This window comes from Anomaloglossus baeobatrachus, unplaced genomic scaffold (assembly GCF_048569485.1).
Source record: "Anomaloglossus baeobatrachus isolate aAnoBae1 unplaced genomic scaffold, aAnoBae1.hap1 Scaffold_86, whole genome shotgun sequence".
Taxonomy (NCBI): Eukaryota; Metazoa; Chordata; class Amphibia; order Anura; family Aromobatidae; genus Anomaloglossus; species Anomaloglossus baeobatrachus.
In genome coordinates, this window is record NW_027445250.1 from 470,910 (window position 1) to 482,476 (window position 11,567).

General features: G+C 56.5%; 1 protein-coding gene across 1 annotated transcript in view; it reads right to left on the reverse strand.

Annotated features, from left to right (window-relative positions):
* Positions 1 to 8,051: 8,051 nt before the first annotated feature.
* Positions 8,052 to 11,567, reverse strand: part of CSNK2A2 (casein kinase 2 alpha 2) — a 9,229-nt gene continuing 5,713 nt past the window's right edge. Inside the window, exons 2-5 of the mRNA XM_075333546.1 lie at positions 11,361 to 11,565; positions 10,144 to 10,292; positions 8,959 to 9,051; positions 8,052 to 8,880 (exon numbers count right to left, since the gene is read on the reverse strand). Of these exons, the coding sequence (XP_075189661.1) occupies positions 8,975 to 9,051; positions 10,144 to 10,292; positions 11,361 to 11,565 (431 nt within the window). The 3' untranslated portion in view covers positions 8,052 to 8,880; positions 8,959 to 8,974. The remainder of the gene's footprint in view (positions 8,881 to 8,958; positions 9,052 to 10,143; positions 10,293 to 11,360; positions 11,566 to 11,567) is intronic.

The following is an 11,567-nucleotide window of genomic DNA, read 5'->3' on the forward strand; positions in this document are numbered from 1 at the left end:
TGCTGGTAGCTCAGCGCTTGTCTCCGTTTTCCCGCTCTGCGTGCCGGAATGGCTGCCGGCGTCCAGAGGAGAGGGGCGGGCCGAGGGCGTGCCCGAGACAAGAGCGGGAACCCGGCGCCCACTGTGTCTAGTGAAGGGGGCTGGAGAATGCAAATAAGACTCCAGCCCTCGGCGCTGCTATAGAACAGCGTCTCTCCCTTTCCCTGAGTGACAGGGTGGGGGCGGGAACGAAGCGGCGCTAGGCCGCAAAAGCCGGGGACTAAAGTTAGAAGCGCCGCCGCCGTAAAAGCGCGGTCGGCGCGTCCCCGGCGCACTACAAGTCGCAGCTGCGCCGCCGCTCCAGGGGCGGTCGGCGCGGCGGTCCCCACACGTAAAGTCCCCTAGTAATCTGCAGGGACTATAAGCCCAGCGCACAGCGCTACAGTCCCCGGCGCACTAGCACACCCAGCAAGCCTGGAGTGTGCGTGGCCTGCCATACGGGGACACAGAGTACCTGAAAGTTGCAGGGCCTTGTCCCTGAACGGCACTCCCGCTCCACATCCAGCAGGTTCTATGGGTCTGTGGATGGAGCCCGGCCTCAGGGCTTGGGGGCCGGTAAGATCCCACTTCCTCAGAGCCCCTCAGGGGGATGGGGAAGGAAAACAGCATGTGGGCTCCAGCCTCCGTACCAGCAATAGGTACCTCAACCTTACAAACCACAAGTGGGGTGAGAAGGGAGCATGCTGGGGGCCCTATATGGGCCCTCTTTTCTTCCATCCGACATAGTCAGCAGCTACTGCTGACTGAACAGTGGAGCTATGCGTGGATGTCTGACCTCCTTCGCACAAAGCAGAAAACTGGTGAGCCAGTGATCCCACTGGGGGTGTATAGCCAGAAGGGGAGGGGCCTTACACTTTTTAGTGTAATGCTTTGTGTGGCCTCCGGAGGCAGTGCTATACACCCAATCGTCTGGGTCTCCCAATGGAGCGCCGAAGAAAAGGCAGGTAAAATGCACCACTTTTGATAACATGCATTTTTTCCTGCGTTTTTGATGCCCTCATTGATTTCAATGGGTGACAAATGTTGACAAAAACGCAGGAAGAATGAACATGCTGCATTTTTTTTGTCACAAACTTTTGACAAAAAAAACGCTGACAAATAAACTGCAACGTGCGCAGCAAATCTGACTTCTCATAGACTTTGCTGGGAAGTCAGATGTCAGAAAGTTCTGCTGACAAAACTGCAGCCAAAAAAGCAGCAAAAAAAGCAGCAAAAAAAGCAGCGTGCGCATGTAGCCTTAAGGCTTGTGATGTGGAGTTTCTGCTGCGGCTGTCATCTGCGTAGCATGTTCCTGCCATGGCCCCCATACCGGATGGCTGTGCCCCACACTTCTGTAGGTGATTGGCAGGGGCGCCCGCTGTGTCTGTCACATGCCGACCACTGCTGCATCTGCGGAATCGTCCACTGTGGAGGGCAGAACTCTACAGGAGAGGCGTGTATGGAATACATAGGGTTAATGTTCGCATATACGGCTGCCACCAGTACAGGTGAGTGATGAGCGGCACTACCCTGCTCGGGGGCTCGTTATTCGGGCCGCTCCACTCACACGTCCTGAAAGGGCTGAACTCGAGTGACGAGAATAATGGAAGTCACTGAGCGGGCGGTTTGTCTCTCCACCTACAGCCATGCGCAAAGCATTTCCGGACAGGGAGGGGTTACTTTTCTTTTGGACTCGCATCTAAAAGCAATGTGTTAACCCCCAGTGAGCGCCATTCAGACTGCGAGGGGCGCTGGTTCTCCCGGGCTGCCGGCTCACATGGAGGGAAACCAGCCTGTGCTTTGGGTTTGTTTCATGCACGACATACCCGAGCACACTCGCCAGTCATCGCACATCTGGTCTGAGTGCAGTGCTCCAGCCCCAAACCAGCGCCGCTACTCCAGCCCACAGGCTCAAAGTGGCCAACCAGTGACGTCCGCGAGGCAAATGGCTCTGGATTAGCCCCCCCTTTCCACACACACCGGTAGCCAGAGCCAGCGTGGAGACCCCCATCTGCTTCTACCTTCCCTACCCGGCTCAGACTGCACTCCACCCACTACCATTATACATATTTATTACAATTACCACCCCCCCCCCCAAATACAAGCAGCACATTCTACCCCGCCCCGTCTATAGCCGCCACGCTCGCCCCCGCCCCCGGCTATAGCCACCACCCCTTCCCCCCTGCCCATAGCCACCACGCTCTCCCCCGCCCCTGTCTATAGCCGACACGCTCGCCCCCGTCTATAGCCGACACGCTCTCCCCCGCCCCCGGCTATAGCCACCACCCCTTCCCCCCCGCCCCTGCCCATAGCCACCACGCTCTCCCCCGCCCCCGTCTATAGCCGACACGCTCGCCCCCGTCTATAGCCGACACGCTCGCCCCCGTCTATAGCCGACACGCTCGCCCCCGCCTATAGCCGACACGCTCGCCCCGCCCACAGCCGCCACGCTCTCCCCCACCTATAGCTGCCACCCCTTCCCCCGCCCAGAACCGCCCCCGCCCATAGCCGCCACGCTCTTCCCCGCCCCCGTCCATAGCCGCCACGCTCTCCCCCACCCCCGACTATAGCCTCTACACTCACTCCCGCCTATAGCCGCCACGCTCCCCCCGCCTATAGCCGCCACTCTCCCCCCGTCCCCGCCTATAGCCGCCTCTCCCCCCCCGTAGCCGCCTATAGCCGCCACACTCTCCCCCCCCTTAGCCGCCACGCTCTCCCCCCCCCGTAGCCGCCACACTCTCCCCCCCCCATAGCCGCCACACTCTTCCCCCCCCATAGCCGCCACACTCTTCCCCCCCCCCCGTAGCCGCCACACTCCCCCCCCCCCGTCCCCGCCCATAGCCGCCACACTCTCCCCCCCCATCCCCGCCCATAGCCGCCACACTCTCCCCCCCGTCCCCGCCCATAGCCGCCACACTCTCCCCCCCGTCCCCGCCTATAGCCGCCACACTCTCCCCCCGTCCCCGCCTATAGCCGCCACACTCTCCCCCTGTCCCCGCCTATAGCCGCCACACTCTCCGCCCGTCCCCGCCTATAGCCGCCACACTCTCCCCCCCGTCCCCAACTATAGCGCCACATTCTCCCCCCGTCCCCAACTATAGCCGCCACACTCTCCGCCCGTCCCGGCCTATAGACGCCACACTCTCCGCCCGTCCCTGCCTATAGACGCCACACTCTCCCCTGCCCCCGTATATAACCAGTACACGTTCCAGTTCCAGGATGTGAGAAGTCGGATGTTATAGGAGGAGATTATTAGGCCTGGGGAGGGGGGGGGTATTGATGGCTGCGGGGGCGGCACAGGCCCACCATCACACAAGCCTTCATTATGGTCTGTGGCCTCAGGGTCACACCCTCAATAGTCCTTTGTGTCCGGTGATGTCATCTAATCCCAGCAGACAAGGATGTGAAGGGCCGAAAATTATAACAGTGCTGGAGCGTAAAAACAGGCCGAGAGGGGTCTACACATCCGGACCCTCCACAGCTATCAAGCCAGGAAGAGACTGCCATAGTGGTAATCAATATGACAAGGAGCACACCAGTAAAACACTCAATAGAACAGCAGAATAGTGACCGCAGCTCTGGAGGTGACTGGAGAATAAGACACGATGTAACAGCAGAATAGTGAGTGCAGCTCTGGAGGTGACTGGAGGATATGACACGATGTAACAGCAGAATAGAGAGTGCAGCTCTGGAGGTGACTGGAGGATAAGACATGCTGCAACAGCAGAATAGTGACTGCAGCTCTGGAGGTGACTGGAGGATGAGACATGATGTAACAGAAGAATAGTGAGTGCAGCTCTGGAGGTGACTGGAGGATGAGACATGATATAACAGCAGAATAGTGAGTGCAGCTCTGGAGGTGACTGGAGGATAAGACATGATGTAATAGCAGAATAGTGAGTGCAGCTCTGGAGGTGACTGGAGGATAAGACACGATGTAACAGCAGAATAGTGAGTGCAGCTCTGGAGGTGACTGGAGGATAAGACATGATGTAACAGCAGAATAGTGAGTGCAGCTCTGGAGGTGACTGGAGGATAAGACACGATGTAACAGCAGAATAGTGACTGCAGCTCTGGAGGATGAGATGATGTAACAGCAGAATAGTGACTGCAGCTCTGGAGGGGACTGGAGGATAAGACATGATGTGACAGCAGAATAGTGAGTGCAGCTCTGGAGGTGACTGGAGGATAAGACACGATGTAACAGCAGAATAGTGAGTGCGGCTCTGGAGGTGACTGGAGGATAAGACCTGATGTAACAGCAGAATAGTGAGTGCAGCTCTGGAGGTGACTGGAGAATAAGACACGATGTAACAGCAGAATAGTGACTGCAGCTCTGGAGGTGACTGGAGGATAAGACATGATGTAACAGCAGAATAGTGACTGCAGCTCTGGAGGTGACTGGAGGATGAGACATAATGTAACAGAAGAATAGTGAGTGCAGCTCTGGAGGTGACTGGAGGATAAGACACGATGTAACAGCAGAATAGTGACTGCAGCTCTGGAGGTGACTGGAGGATAAGACACGATGTAACAGCAGAATAGTGAGTGCAGCTCTGGAGGTGACTGGAGGATAAGACACGATGTAACAGCAGAATAGTGAGTGCAGCTCTGGAGGTGACTGGAGGATAAGACATGATGTAACAGCAGAATAGTGACTGCAGCTCTGGAGGTGACTGGAGGATGAGACATAATGTAACAGAAGAATAGTGAGTGCAGCTCTGGAGGTGACTGGAGGATAAGACACGATGTAACAGCAGAATAGTGACTGCAGCTCTGGAGGTGACTGGAGGATAAGACACGATGTAACAGCAGAATAGTGAGTGCAGCTCTGGAGGTGACTGGAGGATAAGACACGATGTAACAGCAGAATAGTGAGTGCAGCTCTGGAGGTGACTGGAGAATAAGACACGATGTAACAGCAGAATAGTGAGTGCGGCTCTGGAGCTGACTGGAGGATAAGACATGATGTAACAGCAGAATAGCGAGTGCAGCTCTGGAGGGGACTGGAGGATAAGACACGATGTAACAGCAGAATAGTGAGTGCGGCTCTGGAGGAGAAGACACGATGTAACAGCAGAATAGTGAGTGCAGCTCTGGAGGTGACTGGAGGATAAGACATGATGTAACAACAGAATAGTGAGTGCGGCTCTGGAGGATAAGACACGATGTAACAGCAGAATAGTGAGTGCGGCTCTGGAGGATAAGACACGATGTAACAGCAGAATAGTGAGTGCAGCTCTGGAGGATAAGACATTATGTAACAGCAGAATAGCGAGTGCAGCTCTAGAGGATAAGACACGATGTAACAGCAGAATAGTGAGTGCAGCTCTGGAGGATAAGACACGATGTAACAGCAGAATAGTGAGTGCGGCTCTGGAGGATAAGACATGATGTAACAGCAGAATAGTGAGTGCAGCTCTGGAGGTGACTGGAGGATAAGACATGATGTAACAGCAGAATAGTGAGTGCAGCTCTGGAGGTGACTGGAGGATAAGACATGATGTAACAGCAGAATAGTGAGTGCAGCTCTGGAGGTGACTGGAGGATAAGACACGATGTAACAGCAGAATAGTGACTGCAGCTCTGGAGGATGAGATGATGTAACAGCAGAATAGTGAGTGCAGCTCTGGAGGATAAGACACGATGTAACAGCAGAATAGTGAGTGCGGCTCTGGAGGATAAGACACGATGTAACAGCAGAATAGTGAGTGCAGCTCTGGAGGATAAGACATTATGTAACAGCAGAATAGCGAGTGCAGCTCTAGAGGATAAGACACGATGTAACAGCAGAATAGTGAGTGCAGCTCTGGAGGATAAGACACGATGTAACAGCAGAATAGTGAGTGCGGCTCTGGAGGATAAGACATGATGTAACAGCAGAATAGTGAGTGCAGCTCTGGAGGTGACTGGAGGATAAGACATGATGTAACAGCAGAATAGTGAGTGCAGCTCTGGAGGTGACTGGAGGATAAGACATGATGTAACAGCAGAATAGTGAGTGCAGCTCTGGAGGTGACTGGAGGATAAGACACGATGTAACAGCAGAATAGTGACTGCAGCTCTGGAGGATGAGATGATGTAACAGCAGAATAGTGAGTGCAGCTCTGGAGGATAAGACACGATGTAACAGCAGAATAGTGAGTGCGGCTCTGGAGGATAAGACATGATGTAACAGCAGAATAGTGAGTGCGGATCTGGAGGATAAGACACGATGTAACAGCAATAGTGAGTGCGGCTCTGGAGGATAACACAGGATGTAACAGCAGAATAGTGAGTGCAGCTCTGGAGGATAAGACACGATGTAACAGCAGAATAGAGAGTGCGGCTCTGGAGGATAAGACACGATGTAACAGCAGAATAGAGAGTGCGGCTCTGGAGGATAAGACACGATGTAACAGCAGAATAGGGAGTGCGGCTCTGGAGGATAAGACATGATGTAACAGCAGAATAGTGAGTGCGGCTCTGGAGGATGACATGATGTAACAGTAGAATAGTGACTGCAGCTCTGGAGGTGACTGGAGGATGAGACATGATGTAACAGAAGAATAGTGAGTGCAGCTCTGGAGGTGACTGGAGGATGAGACATGATGTAATAGAAGAATAGTGAGTGCAGCTCTGGAGGTGACTGGAGGATAAGACATGATGTAACAGCAGAATAGTGAGTGTGGCTCTGGAGGATAAGACACGATATAACAGCAGAATAGTGAGTGCGGCTCTGGAGGATGACATGATGTAACAGCAGAATAGTGAGTGCGGCTCTGGAGGAGACTGGAGGATAAGACAATGTAACAGCAGAATAGTGAGTGCAGCTCTGGAGGATAAGACACGATGTAACAGCAGAATAGTGAGTGCAGCTCTGGAGGATAAGACACGATGTAACAGCAGAATAGTGAGTGCAGCTCTGGAGGATAAGACACGATGTAACAGCAGAATAGTGAGTGCGGCTCTGGAGGATGACATGATGTAACAGCAGAATAGTGAGTGCAGCTCTGGAGGATAAGACACGATGTAACAGCAGAATAGTGAGTGCGGCTCTGGAGGATGACATGATGTAACAGCAGAATAGTGAGTGCAGCTCTGGAGGATAAGACACGATATAACAGCAGAATAGTGAGTGCGGCTCTGGAGGATGACATGATGTAACAGCAGAATAGTGAGTGCAGCTCTGGAGGTGACTGGAGGATGAGACATGATGTAATAGAAGAATAGTGAGTGCAGCTCTGGAGGTGACTGGAGGATAAGACATGATGTAACAGCAGAATAGTGAGTGTGGCTCTGGAGGATAAGACACGATATAACAGCAGAATAGTGAGTGCGGCTCTGGAGGATGACATGATGTAACAGCAGAATAGTGAGTGCGGCTCTGGAGGAGACTGGAGGATAAGACAATGTAACAGCAGAATAGTGAGTGCAGCTCTGGAGGATAAGACACGATGTAACAGCAGAATAGTGAGTGCAGCTCTGGAGGATAAGACACGATGTAACAGCAGAATAGTGAGTGCAGCTCTGGAGGATAAGACACGATGTAACAGCAGAATAGTGAGTGCAGCTCTGGAGGATAAGACACGATGTAACAGCGGAATAGTGAGTGCGGCTCTGGAGGATAAGACACGATGTAACAGCAGAATAGTGAGTGCAGCTCTGGAGGATAAGACACGATGTAACAGCAGAATAGTGAGTGCAGCTCTGGAGGATAAGACACGATGTAACAGCAGAATAGTGAGTGCGGCTCTGGAGGATGACATGATGTAACAGCAGAATAGTGAGTGCGGCTCTGGAGGAGACTGGAGGATAAGACAATGTAACAGCAGAATAGTGAGTGCAGCTCTGGAGGATAAGACACGATGTAACAGCAGAATAGTGAGTGCAGCTCTGGAGGATAAGACACGATGTAACAGCAGAATAGTGAGTGCGGCTCTGGAGGATAAGACACGATGTAACAGCAGAATAGTGAGTGCGGCTCTGGAGGAGACTGAGCACAGGACATGAGGTTGACATTCAATCCTTTACAGAAGAGGCGGATGAGGCGATTGTGCAGAACAGAGGTATTTATATCCGGGACTCCCCTCCTCCGGGGTCTGATCCTTCATGTCCACACAGGCCAGGGATAACAATAACGAGAAATAGAAGCCCCCCAGCTGTGAGCGCGGCGGGGACCCCCTCCAGGACGATGGCCGCTGCTCTTCAGAACTTCCTGCTGCTGCAGCAGCACCACCTGGTGGAGAGCGGCGGCAGCGTGGAGCGGACACAGCACATGTAGTAACGTCCCAGAATGCATTGCACAGCGCAGACACCAGGACCTGGCTCCGAGGTAGCTTATAACACGGCGGCCCTGGGGGGCGGGCGGGGGGCTCCGCAGACCACCCGCCACCAGCAGACACCGCAGACAGGGTAAGACTGGCCGCACCCGGGGTCTTGGCACACAACTAAAAACATCCCTGGATATTGGTCAATTATAAAACATGAGAAGCGGTGACTGTGGGGTATTGCTGCTTCAGGGGTCCGGGAGACCCCGTCTCCTCTGCCGTCTGCAGCCCGGCCTCTGATTGGTCGCAGAGCTCGGCTCACGCTGGCGTCACCTGACAACCCTACAAGTAAGCTCCGTCCACAAGGCAAAGGGTTAAATCAAGGTACACAGAAGCTTCCTGTTCTCGGACATGGGGCGGGGGAAGGGCGGAGGGTCGGCTCCCAGGTATCGCTCGTGGCGCCATTCTGAGGGGGCTCTGACCTGTCCATCATCTCAGTAAAATAAGGGAACTGGGTTCTGGTGCTGCTGGGTCCAAGAGTCCACCTCCACCGCAGCGAAGCGCCAACGCCTGGCTCCGCCCACACAAACCAGATGACATCAGCAGCGGCGTCCTAGAAAGGAGAAGAGGGCGGTCAGGAAGACAAAGCGCGGCCGCAGGGTGCAGCCAGCAGAGGCGGACCGATAATTACCCACAATCCCCCGCTCTCATCGCGCTGTGGAGAGGCTGCCGGAGAGCACGTTACTGTCTGTCTGAGCCGCCGCCTGCTCCTTCACCACCGGATCTGAGGAAAGAGAGGGCACGGTGAGCCAGCCGCCGGCTGACCCGGGGGGGGCCAGGGGGAGAGGGGCGGGGCCAGACTGGAAGCATGACAGGAAGGGGAGGGCACCAGACAGAAAGCATGACAGGAAGAGGCGGGAACCAGACAAAAATCATGACAGGAAGAGGCGGGAACCAGACAGAAAGCATGACAGGAAGAGGCGGGAACCAGAAAGAAAGCGAGGCGGGAACCAGACAGAAGGCATGACAGGAAGAGGCGGGGACCAGACAGAAGGCATGACAGGAAGAGGCGGGGACCAGACAGAAGGCATGACAGGAAGAGGCGGGAACCAGACAGAAGGCATGACAGGAAGAGGCGGGGACCAGACAGAAGGCATGACAGGAAGAGGCGGGGACCAGACAGAAGGCATGACAGGAAGAGGCGAGGACCAGACAGAAGGCATGACGGGAAGAGGCGGGGACCAGACAGAAGGCATGACAGGAAGAGGCGGGAACCAGACAGAAGGCATGACAGGAAGAGGCGGGGACCAGACAGAAGGCATGACAGGAAGAGGCGGGGACCAGACAGAAGGCATGACAGGAAGAGGCGGGAACCAGACAGAAGGCATGACAGGAAGAGGCGGGGACCAGACAGAAGGCATGACAGGAAGAGGCGGGGACCAGACAGAAGGCATGACAGGAAGAGGCGGGGACCAGACAGAAATCATGACAGGAAGAGGCGGGAACCAGACAGGAAAAGGCGGGATCAGATAAAAAGCATGACAGGAAGAGGCGGGGCAGAGGTAGAGGGGTGGGGCCAGACTGGAAGCATGAAAGGAAAGGGAGGGCACCAGACAGAAAGCATGACAGGAAGAAGCGGGGCAGAAGTAGAGGGGCGGGGCCAGACGAAGCATGAAAGAGGCGGGGACCAGACAGGAAGGGCTGGGCAGGGTGCCAGCAAGGGACGGGGTTGGGCAGCCTGACAGGAAGGGAGCAACCCAGGTAACCTGAAAGGAACAGTGCAGGGCCTAGGAGCCCTAACATGTCACAGAAGAGAGTGATGGGTCGTGGCTGCCCGTGGTCTCTGGCGTAGTGGACACTTGTGATCAGGACTCACAGAAGTATGGATGCTCCATAGCCTCTCGGGCGGTCAGTCTCTGCTGGTGGTCATAACGCAGTAGTTTATCCAGCATGTCCAGGGCCTCCGCACTCACCAGGTGGCGGTTCTCACTGTGCAGGAAATTCTCCCAGCGCTTCCGGGAATGTCTGAGGAGAAAGAAGAACCCAAATGTCTAAGGGATGGACAACGACTGCCAGGGACCCCCACAGCGCCAGAGCGAGGAGAGCGCCAGGGACCCCCACAGCGCCAGAGCGAGGAGAGCGCCAGGGACCCCCACAGCGCCAGAGCGAGGAGAGCGCCAGGGACCCCCACAGCGCCAGAGCGAGGAGAGCGCCAGGGACCCCCACAGCGCCAGAGCGAGGAGACCGCCAGGGACCCCCACAGCGCCAGAGCGAGGAGACCACCAGGGACCCCCACAGCGCCAGAGCGAGGAGACCGCCAGGGACCCCCACAGCGCCAGAGCGAGGAGACCGCCAGGGACCCCCACAGCGCCAGAGCGAGGAGACCGCCAGGGACCCCCACAGCGCCAGAGCGAGGAGAGCGCCAGGGACCCCCACAGCGCCAGAGCGAGGAGAGCGCCAGGGACCCCCACAGCGAGGAGACCGCCAGAGCGAGGAGAGCGCCAGGGACCCGCACAGCGCCAGAGCGAGGAGAGCGCCAGGGACCCGCACAGCGCCAGAGCGAGGAGAGCGCCAGGGACCCCCACAGCGCCAGAGCGAGGAGAGCGCCAGGGACCCCCACAGCGCCAGAGCGAGGAGAGCGCCAGGGACCCCCACAGCGCCAGAGCGAGGAGAGCGCCAGGGACCCCCACAGCGAGGAGACCGCCAGAGCAAGGAGAGCGCCAGGGACCCGCACAGCGCCAGAGCGAGGAGAGCGCCAGGGACCCGCACAGCGCCAGAGCGAGGAGAGCGCCAGGGACCCCCACAGCGCCAGAGCGAGGAGAGCGCCAGGGACCCCCACAGCGAGGAGACCGCCAGAGCGAGGAGAGCGCCAGGGACCCGCACAGCGCCAGAGCGAGGAGAGCGCCAGGGACCCGCACAGCGCCAGAGCGAGGAGAGCGCCAGGGACCCGCACAGCGCCAGAGCGAGGAGAGCGCCAGGGACCCGCACAGCGCCAGAGCGAGGAGAGCGCCAGGGACCCGCACAGCGCCAGAGCGAGGTGCCTGGGTGCAGAGATCAGACACACATGGGGGGAGGGGGGTATTTCGGACTCACTGTCCCAGGATGTCGTTGAAGTGGGGGTCCAGCTCGATGTGGTACTTCTTCAGGTATCCGTACAGCTCGTCCGTTCCCAGCACCTTGGCAATGCGCACCAGCTGCAGACACAGGAAATATGAGGAGTAGGCGGCTGCGTCCACTCGGTGAGGCACGGTCACACCCCGAATGTCCTGTATCGGGGTCCTCAGCCGCTCACCAGGAGCT